The sequence below is a fragment of the Macaca fascicularis genome, chromosome 4 (genome assembly GCF_037993035.2).
Source record: "Macaca fascicularis isolate 582-1 chromosome 4, T2T-MFA8v1.1".
In the NCBI taxonomy this organism is placed as follows: Eukaryota; Metazoa; Chordata; class Mammalia; order Primates; family Cercopithecidae; genus Macaca; species Macaca fascicularis.
The window spans coordinates 46,484,450-46,500,934 of NC_088378.1; the positions used below are offsets into that span (position 1 = coordinate 46,484,450).

At 34.3% G+C, this 16,485-nt stretch overlaps 1 protein-coding gene across 15 annotated transcripts in view; it reads left to right on the top strand.

The window, feature by feature from the left end:
• ADGRG6 (adhesion G protein-coupled receptor G6) overlaps positions 1-16,485 on the top strand; it is a 135,356-nt gene that overhangs the window by 3,753 nt on the left and 115,118 nt on the right. For all 15 annotated transcript variants that reach the window (XM_005551996.5, XM_005551991.5, XM_074037150.1 and 12 more), the window contains exon 2: positions 4,293-4,393. In XM_005551996.5, the coding sequence (XP_005552053.1) occupies positions 4,293-4,393 (101 nt within the window). The remainder of the gene's footprint in view (positions 1-4,292; positions 4,394-16,485) is intronic.

The window sequence follows — 16,485 nt, forward strand, 5'->3', positions numbered from 1 at the left end:
GAGCCGTGACATGAAAACAGTGATATGTTTCAATGTAAATGTGTATGTATTTAACTCTTGTAGAAATCATTTTAAATCTACAGGAAGTTTTCAAGAATAAAAATAATGCAAAGAAAGAACACACCTCTATACCTTTCACCCACAATTACCTATTCTAATTATTGGCCCCATTTGTTTAATCATTCCTGTTCCTCCTTACCTGCCTCCGCACCAGCCCCTCCTGTACACACACACACACAATTTTTTTCTGAACCATCTGAGAACAAGTTGTATACATAAGGGCTTAAGAGTTTAATTTTTCAATTGAAATTTTAAAGGTATTTCTAACTTCAAATATAGTTGCCAAAAAGTATGGAGATCCAGTATACCTTTGACCCAGTTCCCCCAGTGGTAGCATTTGGAAAACCTATAGTACAATGTTAAAACCAGTATATTGATACAATTTACTTCTCTTTTTCTTGTGTACCTATGTGTGTAATTCTTAAGGCTGAGTTTTACTCTCACCTCTGGTATAAGCCAGTTATACATGTTACTGTTCAAATAAAGTTTAAGATTTGTGCAGGGTTGAAGAATAAATCAGCCTTTTTGAAGTGGAGGTACACCCAACTTAATAAAGGGACTTAAATCGAGTTAATAGAATAGCACTTAAAAAAAAAAATACATTGCTTTGGCTCAGGAACATGCTCTTTAACCAAAAAAAGAAATACGATTATGAGCAGACTTGAATAAACCAAATTACTGTTCTTTTCACTCTGGAAGAATTAAGGTATTTTCTCTGCCACTCCCCAGTCCCTTTTATGAAAAGATTTGCCACAGAAACAGGGATGGGATATGACGAAAGCAGTTAATTCTGACAGTTGCTGTTATTGGTTGCATTAGTGTCATATCAATTTCTCCACTAATATCACAATTTCTTCACTAATTTCTCTTTAAATTGTGACTTTTGGGGAAACCAATAGGAGTAGAGAGATGGAAAATGGTAGGTTTTTAAGATTATTTCGGTGATCCATTTGGATAAAATAATGCGTACAAGGAATCATATCCACATTTAAAGCAATTCTGTAGAAGGGTTACATTCTAAAGCTTCCTGAAACAGGACTCAAGCAAATTGTATTTTGTAGCTTACGTAGATTGAAAAGGGGAACAAGTTTGCAACAGAGGTAGCGTGGTTCTCAAAAAGGACCCTAGGTTGGAAGCCAAGTGACAAAAATGATGTTTTGGCTCTGACACCACTGATCATATGATCTTGGGCAAGTAGTTTAGTATCTTAGTTTTTCACCTGTAAGATGATAGATTTTTTTGCATAATCTTTAGATTCCTTCCAGATATAGGAGTCTATGACTGTCTTTTACTTAAAAAATGTTCCTGCTGTCTTCAATAGAACTTTAAGACCACAATCAAAATGATATAAGAGTGTACTTGTGTGTGTGTGTGCGTTTTTTTTTTTTTTTTCCTCGTAGTTCCTATTTAGAACCTTAGTAACCCTGTTCAGGATTTTCCATTCTTGGGAGATAGTTATTTAAATCTCAGGGGTGTATCTTTGCTAAGTGATCCCCTGAGAAAACACATAGTACTTTCCTTCCTGTGTTCTATTCTTAATTTATTTGTTTATCTTCTTCAGTAAACTGTAAAGTGGTTGAAAGTTGGCCTGTCCTATGGTTTGTTTAGTTACAAGTGCTTGCCTTGTTGGGTTTCTTTTCTGTCGAAGTGATAGGATCTGGACACATGGAATGCCTTAAGCCGTGGTCATCATTTGCAACTGATGGGATTGCAGGCAGCTTTGATAAGACAGCCTCAGAATTGAATATGGAATCCCTAAATGCTGAAACCGTTTATAGCGAAGAAGTTGCCTGAGCGCATAAATAGTGTTTTATGGCGAAACTAATGAGCAGGAGTCTATGAGTATTATTTAGAGATTATATGAATCTAAGAGCCATTATTCACATGTTGATAAAAGATAATTGTCATATATCAAAAAGTGTAAGAAGCTGGGAATTCTTTTGAGCTGATACATCCTTCTGTTAATATCGGTAAGGGTGACAGCCAGGTTTGACTGGTCTGTCTCTTTATTTTTCTGGACCCAAGTTTCCTTTTTTTTGTGAAATGAGAAGATTCAATTAGACTTCAGCATTAGTCCTTCTAGCTCTAAATTTCTTTGAATATGTAATTGTGCTTTTGTTTTAAAAGCATACTCATTCATCCAGCATCAGTAGGAAACAGGCCTATTCTTCCAAATAAGTGAACTTTCTATGGGACGGAAGTTTGTCACCTACTGTTTTAAAAGCCCTTACAGATTACCCTGTACTGTTATTTCAAGTTCTTTTTGGTGGGTAATATCCTATTTACAGAAGAAAAGACTAAGGGTTTAAGTACTTGCTCTACAAACCACACAATTTATAGAGCCACAGGAGGTAAGTTGGTGCTGTTCGAGAGTCCACATCCATTATTATAATTACTAATTTCTTACTTACTAAAATATACGTCTTATTAGCAGTACTTCTTTTAATCTCAGATATTTTGGATGGATGGATTTGAAAACATACTTGCAAACAACAGATACTCTTCAAATCTTAATCTTTTCCTAGTTTCAAATTTTCCTAGTTTAGAATTTCCATCAGGAGAGCTGCATGGTTCTAGAACTTCTAGTTTGGTGAATAATAAAACATGGCATGAGTTTCAGACACTACTTAACATTTCTGTATTCATTAGCAGACATGAATAACCAATTTCATTTCGGTCCCCAGGTGATCTCAGAAGTGACCATAAAGTCAATTGATTGGTGTTGGCATATGAGATTAATCTTGTTTACTCTTGATTTAGTCTTTTCCTTTGATTTCACTATGGACAGAATAACACCACTTGAATGAGAATGTCTGGAATGATAGTAATAATAATAATAGCTAATATTTATTGAGTACTTGCTGAGTGTCATGAACTGTGCTTGCAAGGCGTCGTCTTATGTAATCATCTCAGCAACACTGTGGACTAGGTTTATTGCTGTTCCTTATTTTACAGGTGAGAAATAGGAGGCACAAGGCATCAAGCAATTTCCCAAGGGTTACAGCATAGTTCATAAGTAGCAAACCAGATCTGTCTCACTCTAAGCTTGTTCTCTTGGCTATGAGATGGAGATGGCCTCTTAAAGATTAAAAATGCAGGCTTGGGGCAAGTGCAGGAGTCCTTCCATGTCTAATTTTGCTCATTTGAGTATTTCTCTTTCTGCTCTTCTGTTTAGTATTACACATTTCACCCAGGTAAGCAAACTTTAGGCTTTAGGGTAGATATTACTGTAACCCCAAAGTATCTTATTAGTTGCTCCTCGATAAAATGAGTCTCAGTTATTACTTATAGGCAAAGTAACTCTCCCTGAGGGGATTTTCAGGTCTCCTGGAGATTTCTAACTACTGCTTGCTTACCTTTCTGCCTCCCAATTCTTCTGCTCGCCAGTCCGCTTATGGTCCCTTTTGATGACTAACATTTTTAATTTCTTCCTTCTTTGCTGGTTTGCCTTTTTTTTGATGGTGCTGATTCAATGAACTGTATTATAACATTTTTTTGAGACAATATAATGTGAATGTTCCTTTCTAAATCATTATTAAATATAATTTTCGGAATTAAATGAGTCTGTCGTGCAGAAGGATTGTTGAGTTTTCAAAGCATCACCTCTCCATCTAATGTCATTTACTACTTTCTATAATACCTGGTGTTTAATAGCCATTTAAAAACATTGATAGCTATTTTATATATAAAGACTTTACCTTTTTTGGAATATTAATGCTTCAATGTATCACTTTAGGGGATAGAACAGAGCTTGGGCAATTTGATTTTATGTTAAATATTTCCATTTGTAAAGCAGCAGACATTAAGGAATACACATCCTTACAGTCTAAATTTCTGGGAGATTATAAGGAAGGTTGATAGAAACATCCTTCTTCTACCCAGATGAACATGAGTCTGCTGAGGCTGAAACTAAAATTGCTTTATTTTTTAATAAGTAATTTTTTTGAATTGTCTGACTACCCATCCTTATGCAGAAATCACCTATTATGTATATTTTGATAAGGAAAGTGCTGCCATGTGGCAAATAAAATGCATGGATTTATTTTCTTTTGCTAATTAGCTTGAAGGAAATCATTAGGTCGTCGTCATCTTTTAAGTTGCTCCACTATTTGGAAGCAAGGCTGAAAAAAGTTTATTTTCCAGTCCCTACTGGAAACCTATACTTTTACTTTATTTGTCATAATGCTTCACTGAATGTTGAATGTCCTAATTGCCATTTTCTTTCTTTGCAGGATGTTTCGCTCAGATCGAATGTGGAGCTGCCATTGGAAATGGAAGCCCAGTCCTCTCCTGTTCTTATTTGCTTTATATATCATGTGTGTTCCTCACTCAGGTAAGACTCTTTCTCTTTCACACCTCGAGTTTAATCATGATGACATTGTCTGCAGCATAAGCATGCTACTTATTTACATTGCCTTACCTTTACTTACTGCCTTTCTTTTTTTTTTTTTTTTTTCCTGTTTCTATCCTTATAGGGCAGTTTTTTTTTCTGTTTATGATTTGTCTATCCTCTTTGAAATTTGTGTGAATACTATTTCTTTGATCATTGTTTTATTTTCTAATGAGTTTATTTCTTTAATCTTTGCTGTCTTTTATTTATTTACTTAGCCCGTATTGAGTGATGAGATAACTACATAAATGGCATTTAAAAAGTGCTAGCTGTTTCTTCTACTGTTGAGTAAATATACTGTACTTCTCTTTTCAAGTTTTCATATAGTTATTTATGGAAAGTACAGACTTTGCTAGTTTCATTCATCCTCATTTTATTAGCATGTTGCAATATGAATTAGGAATTGGAACTTAAGTTTTTAGACTATGCAGTTTAATTTACTTGATATGAAAAAGTTAATTACAGCATTTTTGGAATTAAAGTGTCTATTTTTTCTAATTACGTTTTTTTGAACTTTGAAATAAGATCTTGTTGACTGCTGAAAAAACTAAATTTTCTGTAAACAGCACATTTTATGAATAAGCCAATTAGAAGCTGAGGAATGTGAATGATGTTTAAAAGTAAACTGTTTCTTCATTTTCTGGTTTTGTCACTGAACTGAGCAAATTTATTTAAGTCCATTCTATTTTACTCTTTGTATTCTCCTGGTGTATGTATTAGGCTTATTATGTTTTCCTTTAGAATAAAGCTAAAATGTCAATTAAGAAAATCATAATTCTTGAAGTCTTATGTATTTACTTGGAATTTAATCAAGATTTATTAATTTCATATTTATAATGTATCTATATTATCATAAATAATACATTTTAAACATTATGGAAATAGATTATCTGCTAAAATTGCTTATTCATGGATCAACAAATTAAACTTGTATTGAGATGTGAAAACTTTTTTTTCCAAGCCTACAAGTGTTTTAAGAGTTTCAGTTACTTACTTGGAAAATTCCTGGCACTTACTTAATGGCTTCAAAACAGAACAGATCTTTCAGTGAATTTTGTGTGTATTTGTTAGAATTTTATTGTAAAGCCATCCTTTTCCTTATTACCGTCATTATTAGAGGAAACACACTTGTAAACAGATTGAAAAATTAAAGATATATTAGATGTTATGATGTACAGTGTTGAACTACTTTCAAAAGTGATTAAGAATAAATTCCATGATATGAGATAAATTATGAGATTAACATGATTAGTTGAAGTCTGTTTACTTTCATTTTTGTTAGGTCATGTATTTGTATAATTTTAAGGCTTCTTGAGACCATAGCACCTCCAATTTGTACTTTTAGATGTCAACATTTTAATTAATATATACACATTCTTGAATTTTAATCATTTGAATAAATGAAGCATGTCTCTTTAGGGTAAAGAAAGGGAATCAACTTGTCTGGGACCAGGCTGAGGGAGGAGAATCACCTGGGTACAAAATTTAAGGAGACACTCATTCCCAAGGTCACCAGAATCAAAGTACTTACACTTGTTAAGTTACTCTCTCACACAAGCTTTTCTTATTTATTTGTTATTTCCTGCATTATTAAACTTTTTTTGTGTATCATATAAGGTTTTGTGACAGATAGTTTTCTGTGTTCACTTTTGAGGCCAGAACATTTTGTGTTAATACCTGTATCCTCTAATAATGACTCACTTAAAATGCTGCCACCTCGTAAGTGTCTGAATTCACAAACACTCTTTGGAGGTTATTATTGGCATTTTAATAGAAAATTTTTGCATCATAAGATGACTGAGCATGGTGCCTTATAATGAATTCTCAAGCCATTTAAAATAATGCATATTACAACTTTGGATATATCTGATATTTAAAATCATTTTTTTGCATAAATCAAAGTGTAATACTGCTATGTTTTTGAAGACTAGTGCTCAACTGATGTTATATCCTTGTTTACACCTTCGTTGACTAATTTTTGCTTTTTTGGATAACCCCTAGATGATCTCAAGTGGCTTTAAGTGGCATCTTGACGCCAGCGTCCGTAAATCTGTATTGTCCATCCTGGCCCCTTCCTGGCCCCTAGAGCCATCTCTTGAGGTGCTGATCCTCATCTACCCTTGGATTTATAATAGGCCTTAAACTTCAAATGTGCAAACAGGACCCCTAGTTCCTATCTCCTATCCTCAAATCTACTTCTCTTTTAATCTTTAAAATTCCTCCTTCTATCCTCCTATTCTCTACCACTCTATTTTGTAGACACACTGGCCTTTCTATTCCTTGTCTATGCCTTCCTAGTCTCCTCTTCTCCCTCACCTTGTTCTTTTTGACACTCAAATCTCAGTTTAATTATTACCACCTCACATAATCCTTCCCTATCCCTCAATTCAAAGGAGCTCCACTGGATCATATATTATTCTTAGTGATAATCTGCATAGATTTTGGTTGTTGTCTTGTTTGTTAATTTTTTGTTAATTTGACTGTGATAGCTAGGTTAGGAGATTGGCAGATCTCTTTTGGTTGTTACGATTGACACTTAGATCAGATGATTAAAATTAGAATCTTATGGTTTGATTCCAATAACACCCATAGTTTAATTCTTATAATAGAATTGCAGTATTAAGTTTGCTAGTAGGTAAGTTAAGATTTGTATTTCATGGGACACTTAAAAAAGAAATATGTGAATTTTGTGCACTTCTGGATTTTCAAAAGTAGTGTGGAAAAATAGCTCACTGTGTCTTGACAAGTGATGATTATAACCTTTAATAAGAACTACAATAAAATAACAATTTAGAATATTTACACTCGTGCCATAGAAGTATGCCTTAAAACAATAAAATACGATTTATTTTTACCCACTATCTTGACACCATTTAGAAAAGCTGACAACATCCCATATAATCAAAATTGTTGGGGAAAGAGTGTACACTGACACTGTTGACTCTTTTGGGAGAGTAATTAGGTAACACATAAAAAAATTAAGAATGTGTACATTGGTATATCACTCTCACATGTAGGCATATACCCTATAAAATAAAAAACATAAATAGATAGAGAAATCTGTATCACTATGTTAACTAGCATTGTAATAGCAAACCGGAAAAGACATTGTTCACCGAAAGGGGGATGTTTATGTGCATTATTTTACATTTGTTCCGTCAAATACTGTGCAGTGCCTCAAAACAATGTGGTCAAACTGCCTATTGGCTTGGAAGGCTATTCATGATAATAATGTTAAGTTTAAAAGCAGATTATAATCAGGCACTGTGGCTCACACCTGTAATCCTAGTACTTAAGGAGGCAGAAGTGGGAAGATGGCTTGAGCCCAGAAGTTTATGTTATAGAACAATATAAAATTATTTTAGATTTGTAATAGCTTGCATTACAAACCTGGATGTATTATGTATCTATGTTTATATAAGACTTTGTAAACATGTTAACAAAACATGGAATGATACTCATCAGGCTTCAAAAATGGGTTATCTCAGAGGCACAGTTTGGAGAAACAGGAGAGATGACGATGGAACTTCGTACACCTCTGAATTTTTTTGCATTCTTACAATGATCAGGTATTTAGTAATCTGAAAAAAAATGATGAATTTCTTTTTTTTTTTTTTAAGCCACATAAAAATGATCAGAGAGGCGTAGAAGTGTATGAATATTTAAATTTTGTTAGTTACTTAACTGTTTCTCTGGCTCTTTCTTCACGTAATAGGAATCTCTAAAAGGAGTTTCAGATAATAACTTGTTTTTTGTGACCTAACACTCCATGACTCTGAAGATAAATGATGATATTTCAAGCAGACAGAAGGTTATGGATTCAAGTAGAGTGGGAAACAGCTAAGAGCCAATACATTTCGAAGCAACCAGGAACCTGTTTCCACACAGATCGTCTTAGTCATGAGCAGTGTGGGAGGAGCCTCCCTTCTCTCCTGAAAATCAATGATATCAGCAGATTATTTCAGAGCACAGTGTTATTCTGATATCTATGAGACATCAACAGCTGCAAGGGGAAATGTTTCTGAAAGTAAAATCTGGCCTGAATTGTGTATGTTCTAGCCCAGGGCACAACATAGTTCTGGAAGGCAGGTGATTGTGTAAAAAGAATCTTGTGCTTTTTTGTTTGTTTATGTGTTAATTTTTCTTATGATCATAAATGAACAATTATTATTTAGTATCAATTATATTGCAGTCTATATTTAAGAGTTAAACCAAAGTTTGGTCAAAGGACTTTCAAATGTCTAGAAAAATAATCCTTTTATGAATGTGCATGTTTTTAAAAAAAAATTTAGTATTGTCTGTTGAAAATTACTAAGTAATTACTAAGTGTATCTTAAAGGTCAAAAATAAGGCTCTAATTGTACAGACCATTTTGCATATAATGATAAATGTGTGTATGTGTGTTTCACTCAGAATCAAAAATGCTCCAAATTACTGTCTGAAGCTTTCAGCTAAAAGATTGTTTTTCCATTTCAGACCTCAGATTAGAGTCAATGTGAGTGAATAAATAAAGTCTAAAAAGTTTTATACAGATATTTCCTTAAGGCAACTTTCTAGATAATTTTCTTCATACACCTTTGGATGGCCTGAATTCGATGTTGTTAGATAGGAAATCATACATTGAGGGGTCATAAAGCCAATTACATAAACATAGAATGGGAATGACCTGCCTTGTCACCACAGTGACAATTTCAAGTGACCCTGCAGTGTGATGGGACCACTAATGAAACTGATGCCACTTAAATGATATTAGGAAGAGGGAATGTCAAGAGTCCTACTCTTTATTGGTCAGATCATGCTTATTTCCAGGCATGGTTGTCATAATGTAGAGAGGGTTGGTGAACAGAGAATATTTAGACCAGGCATACCAGCGTACTGATGAGTCTCAAGTTATCTGAGGAATTTTTGGAGCAGTCCCTGTCAATACTGAGTGAGTGAAACCTCTTTAGAGGTGGGCTGGGACTGTGGACTCCCTTTGTGTCAGCAACAATATTCTTGCTTTCATGTATCAATTTGTTTGCTTTTTAAGTACAAATTTTTTTGCATTATTGCATTAAAAATGGATGTAGAGAAATGGCACATTTACTTTAATAAAGTCAGTAGGAATAAGATACCAGCCTTTAGATATCTGGAGACTGGTCATCTGGAAGCTATAACAGACTTCTACGTATCTCAAAGAGGAACTAGGACCAGTGTGTTAATGCTGTAAGAACCAAATGACGCTCTTAGTAATTAATTGTCCAAAGATAAACCTAGCTGTCCTTCAGATTCCCCTATCATTAGTAATCAGGACACGAAGGAATCTCAGGATTGAGGAATTTGTACCAGAAACCTTGAAGACCTCATTAGCCTATAGTCCAGTCATGGAGTGTGTGTGTGTGTGTGTGTGTGTGTGTGTGTGTGTGTGTGTGTATGTGTGTGGTGTGTGTTATACAGTCTGTTTTGTTCTGTGCACATAGTTGTAATTGTTTTACCTGTAAAGTTTCTTCTGTGTGCTTCCAATTTTAGCAGGTACTTTTAATAATGAACTAGACCTAGAGTTTGGGCGGGTAACTTTCTTGGACAAGATAAACCTGGGGAGCTCTAGACTTTAATAGGGACATACAAACTCTGAGACTTTGGCAGGCACAAAATTGTCTACCACTTTTAAATTCTTTTTAATTCTCTAAGGAGTTTTCTTTTTATTTTCAGCAAGTAGAATATGTGCTTTTTGGCACTGTTCTGACTATTCTTTCTTCTTTGGCATTGTTCGTACTTGCAATATCATAGTATTCAGTAAGTAAAGAAGATGGGAAAAAAAAAAACCAGAATGGAGGAGAACCACAGACAAACCCCAATATATTCCAAATATAATGAGCAAAAATACTTTATAGGGTGGGGCAGCATGGGGAAGAAGGTTTTGAGGTTAGATGAGAAAAATGTATTAATCCCACAATGAGGATCAAGTCACATAAACATCCTTTCCCCTCCATTGAACTAAGATAATTAAACACCTGAAAAGAAAGCAGGGTTCCTTTGGGAGGCTGAGGCAGTCGGCGGATCATGAGGTCAGAAGTTCAAAACCAGCCTGGCCAACATAGTGAAACCTCGACTCTACTAAAAACATGAAAATTAGCCTGGTGTGGTGGTGTGCACCTGTAATCCCAGCTACTCGGGAGGCTGAAGCAGGAGAATCACTTGAATCTGGGAGGCGGAGGTTGCAGTGAGCCGAGATCATGCCCGGGGCAACTACGTCAATAAATAAATAAATGAATAAATAAATAAAGCAAGCAAGGTTCTTGGGCAGCACATGGATAGTGGCTATCACCAGTTCAGGTTAACCTTCTTAACCATCTCCTACAGAAAAAACTCTCAGAGAGGAATAGAGTATCCCAGTGGGGAATATGTGGCCATCATATTTCTACAGTTAAGACTATTATCTTGATTTCTTAAAATCATTAAATATATTAGTAATCTTTTGAATGAGATTTTTCTCCGGAAAATGGTTTGAATTATTAGGTATTTCGTGTCAGCGTATCTTGGTTTTTAGTCATTCCTAAACTAGTTTCATCTTAAACTTGTGGTTTAGAAATGATATGCTTTTGTAAAACAATTACATAATTTTCTGCAATAAATTATTATGAGTCAAAAAAGATGCCTTCCTCTACTACATTCTCCTCCAAGTTTGGTGCTGCTAGTTTAGATAAAAGAGAAAACGTTTTTGTACTAGAGCTCAGAAGATGGATTGTGTCAACCCATTTAAAAATCAGGATCTTTCTTATAATAACTACAGAATTATACTAGTCACTATTATTGGTTTGGTCAAAACTACAAGAATGAGAAAATGCCTATAATTTTGCAAAGAGAAGGATCTTTTTAGAAGAATCCTTACCTGGCCAAAACTTTATTAAACAGTATTATTGAAGTAAAATATAGATCTGGAGAAAAGAATACTCTGGCAATATTAATCATTGCTTTTATACACATTCACAGTTCCTTTCTTCTGTCCTTCATTTATTTGTTTTATGCCTTAAATACATGTCCAGAAATATGACATTATGTACAATTGATACTGTCCCCTATGAGTATAAGGAATAGTTTAGCTGTATCACTGGCCTTATTGAATAGAGTTTTAAGGCAGAGTTTCTGATCACAGTGATTTCAGTGGCTGCAGTAACAGTGCTATGAGGAGGAAAAGCTAGACTTTTAGAGATAATTTACCTCACTTTGTTTTTAATTTTAGAGAAAATGAGCTCCAAGTATGCACTGAGGTTGTGGAAATGTAGCCTTGCACCTTTTCCAGAATTCTCCTAATCAGATTGTGTACACCAGTTGTCTCCTGGTTGGCTCATCAGAGGTCAATATTAGTATTTTATTTGGACTGCAAATCTCATCTCTCTTTAGAATGGTAACCTCAAAATCTATTACTTGTAGGCAGCTCAAGACCACAAACATTTTTGTTTCAATACTGCTGATAACCTAATGTTTCACCAACAATAGGGTTTGTGGTTTTTCTCAGAGACTTTGCTAAGTTGACACAGGACGTTTTCCTTCCAGTTTGGTAAGCATCCTTGATGCTTTAGTTGGTGTTTGGTTAGGACTGTTATTACTTCTCATCATCTGACTGGCTTCCATGTCCCACACACATGAGTTAGAGAGGTCTGCCTCTTTTATTGACCTTTTGGAAGAAAGTTCTCTTCGAATTTTAAGCCATTTCTGATATTTAAGGTAGTGTCTGCTTGCAAACATGATACTACTGATTGTGACACCATGGAAGATGGATTCAGTAAATGTGTAGCAAATAAATTGAATTGCTTTCCAAGCTCTCTTGCCAGAGCTTGGATTTCCCTTAGCAGGTTGTGTCTAACTTATCAGAGAGTTAGGTATTCTTAATTAGAGTCCCCTCATTTCTCCACCGTTATTAAAGTATGTTCAACATTTGTGAGAGCATTATAGTAAAGAAGTTACAGAGAACATAGAGTTAATATTGCTGTTCTTAGACTCATTTAAACACTAAAGGCTATGTCATAGTACTATATATGAGCAGTGTGTGTGTATTTGGGGGTGTGTGTGTATATATATATACACACATATATGTACATATGTATATCAGGCTCATTTCAAAGTCCTAGTTATGCAAAGCGAAATCATTGCCTTTAATGTTAAAGAGTTTTAGTGTTATTGGGGAGACTAACGTGAGAAAAAAATAGGATGCAGTGTGATGTGCGATTTAGTAGAATTATAGGCATAATATCAAGAGATAATAGAAGAGGTCTCAGAAAAGTTCTCATGGATAGATAATGTTAAAACTGTATCTTCTGATAACAACAGAAAGGGAGAAGATGGAGAATGGGTCTGAAAATGGAGAAGGGGGATCTAGGCAGAGAAAGGAACAGGGACAAGGACAAATGCACAGATGCATTATAAATGACTTTGTAGAAGCACACATATTTCTCATTACTAGAATAAAGGGTCTCTGCAGAAGAAGATAGGGAATGAGGCTAGATGGGGAAGTGGGAGACCAGACGAGGATGTCAAGTGAGGGCCGATGCTGACAAAGCTGAATGAGGACTTCCAGCCCAGCAGGGGAGATAGACATGTCCCCACTAGCTACAGTTCTGTAAGTAAAATTTGTGCATTTGCAGATGAAGATGAATGCTGAAGGGCACAGAGGTTGAGAGCTTCCCTAGGGTGGTAGTTAGGGTACTCAATGAAAAAATTGTTTTTTGTTTGTTGAATCTGCAGTTTTATGATTTTTCTCAGTCATACTGTTGTGCCTTAGAAATGGCAGCCTTAGTTTCCTCATTGGTGAGCAGCCCTGACACACATGTTGAAAACCTGGAAGTGGTAATAGCACTTCAGGCACCCTGGATGCCTTCTGTTTCTTGCTCAAATGCATATTTAGTTGTGACCGAGGGTTGGTGAATCTAGATCAGAAATACCTTCTTTGTCTATTGCCTTTGAGGCTTTCATCTCCACTGGGTATATTGTAAGAGCTCCTAAGTAAACTCCCTGGGTCCAAAGTAAATTGGACAAAAATCTCCTTTTTCATAGTAAGTCTGGCTTAGGGTGAAATTGTATGACAGAATGAGATGACTAATGATTTAAAATTTAGTCTAATGACATTCAACTTTTGAGAGCCCATCTTTTTTACATGAAGCTTTTCATATTCTTCAAATTGTTCCTTTAGGTGCCTCTGACTTCTGAGCAACTAATATGACTTTTTGTCATTTAAAACAGATTTTCCACCTGATCTGCCTAGTTCATTTCCCATTCCTATTTCTTCCTTTTGAATACGTTTCAATTTTCCCATCATAACTTAAATTTTTCCATAAGACAGTTATTAGGATATTTCTTTAAAGCGGTTGGTTCAAGTGAAACAGAGAGAAAGACTTATCTTTATTCTCTGTCCACTATGTGTGCCTGACATTACTTTACCACAGCCTTTATCTTTATCATAATTATGTTTGAAAGCATCTTGAATTGGGAACTTTGGGCTAATTTAAGTTTAAAACTCCCATCTGTGGGAAGTAGAGATTTTGTATAAAATATAAACATTTAGTGCTGTAAGTAACAACTTATTTTTTTTTTTGGTCAGAAAAAGATATAGTTCGTTAGACTTGGTTAAAATAGGTTAAAAGTATATTTTACCTTTTAGGGCAGAATACATAAACTAAACCAGTTTGTTTATGTGGAAGTAAAAAAAGTAGGTTTGAAATCTAATAATAAAAATGAACATATGTAATTTTGTTTTCCCCATACTTAAAGGAGAGCTTTTCATATTTTAAAAGTAAGACTACAGTCTTACTTTTTAAGACTATGCCTTAGAAGCATCAGTAGTACTTTCCACATGGTACCTTAGAAGTATTTTAATTTTTAGTAATCTTAGAAATAAAATCAGAAAATATATTGTGGGTTATTTCAGGTTAAAAATAAAGTATTATTTGAGAGAAAAATGTGTCTTTGAGAAAATACGTTACAAATTTATGTTGGATTTGATTTAAACTTGAACAGCACACACCAAGCATTAAAGCCCTTTTTGATGCAACTAATGATGGGAGTGAAAATAGTTGCTTTTGCTATCAATAGCACTGCTAACTTGACTCTGAGTAACTTAATCAGTAACATGAATTAAAATGCTGACTCTGAAATGAAATTTTGCAAAAATGTTCCTTTACAGTCAGAGATACCTTTCAATGTGTAGTGAGACTTTGTTCCTTGTGAGCTGTAGTAGGAAGATACAGTTAGTACACATGGTGAAAACTGCATGCCTGAACTTTTAGCTTGTGTTTCTATTAATAGCAAAATCAGGCAGAGGATGGTTAACAGACATTAAATTGGATGGTTGATTTCCATTTTTCTGGTTTCATAGCCCAGATATAACTTGATCAAAAATTAGCTTCAGTACTTGCATATTCAACGCAAGTGCAGTGTGAGTACACTGTATTCACAGCTGTGTGGTACAGCTTTATTTGAAATATACCGTGAAGTTGAAAAACGATCCTGTGAATTAATTTCTTATTTTGTAGTCATCCCTTTCTATAAATATATATTAGAGCAGTAAGACATTTCCAAAGGCTGATAAATTCTGTATCTATCACACTTTTTAAACCATTTGACCAGTAGGTGCCTATGTGTAACAACACATATAGATTCTCATCACAAAAATAGTTATAATAATTAAATATTAAAGACAAATATCCACCAAGAAAGAATTAGATAATTATGGAATATTTACATTATGAAAGATCTGCATAACCATAACTTAATTTTTTGAAATGTTTAGTGAAATGGGATAAAGATAAAAATGTAATTGAGAAAAGCAGGGCATAAAACTGAGTAGTGTTTTTCAAACAATAGTCTGAACTAAATTAAAAAAATGGCAAGATAGCAATCTCTATGCTTTTAAGATTCACATATTTCCTTTTTCATTATATCCTTATGTTTCCAAAAATAAGCATGCATATATATATATACACACACACACATATATATACTATGATTTAATAATTGTATTATTGGATATTTATCCAAAAGAAATGAAAATATCCACAGGATATTTTATAACAGGAATTTTATACAGGAATTTTATAACACTATTATTCATAATAGCCATAAAGTGGAAAAGAAAAATCCAAATGTCTATCAACATGTAAATACATAAACAGATTTTGGTATATTCTTAATATAGAATATTACTCAGCAAAAAAAGAATGAACTACTGATGTATGCAAAAATATTAATAGGGATCTCTAAAACATGCTGAACAAAGAGGGACATAGAGTACGTACTCTATGATTTTGTTTATGTGGAATTATGGAATAGGCACAACTAAGCTATAATGATAAAAACCAGAACACTGGTGGCCTCTAGGGAGCAACAGACTGGAAGGAGATATGGTAAGATTCTCTGTGTTGATGGAAATGTTTCAAATTTTGATTTGAATATAATTACACAGTAATTGTAGCAATGTAGTAGTTGTAGCAAATGTAGTAATTGTGTAGCAATGAATTGAATTGCTTTCAATTCAATATATACAAACGTATACAAACGTATACAGGGGTATACGTTTATCAAAACTCATTGAACAGCTTAGTTTAATCTGTGCATTTTTTTTCTACGTAAATTATACCTCTATTAGAACAGTCTCATCCAATTAAAATATACAGGCAATAGTTTTAGGACAGAATTAACATAATTCCACTGTCCCCAAAACTATCAGGATTTTACTATCTATATCGAGAATTAAGTGCCAGCTTTCTAAAACACAACTTTTAGTGATTTGTCCTCTTTTCACAAATGCCTGCTCTTGGTGAAAACTCCACAAATCTTTATAAATTTCATTTCTCAGCAAATATAAAGCATGAACCAGAAAGTACATTTTAATCAAACACTTGAAAATACTGACCTAGAGTAGCTCAGCACCTGGTGAATGGCCTCTGAGGGGGTTATTTGTTCTGCCCTGGTTACTGACTTGAGAGGTTACATGAGTGAGTAGTGAGTTGAAAGCATCAGTCAAGACAGTCTCATTTCTGAAGAAGCACCTGCTATATCTG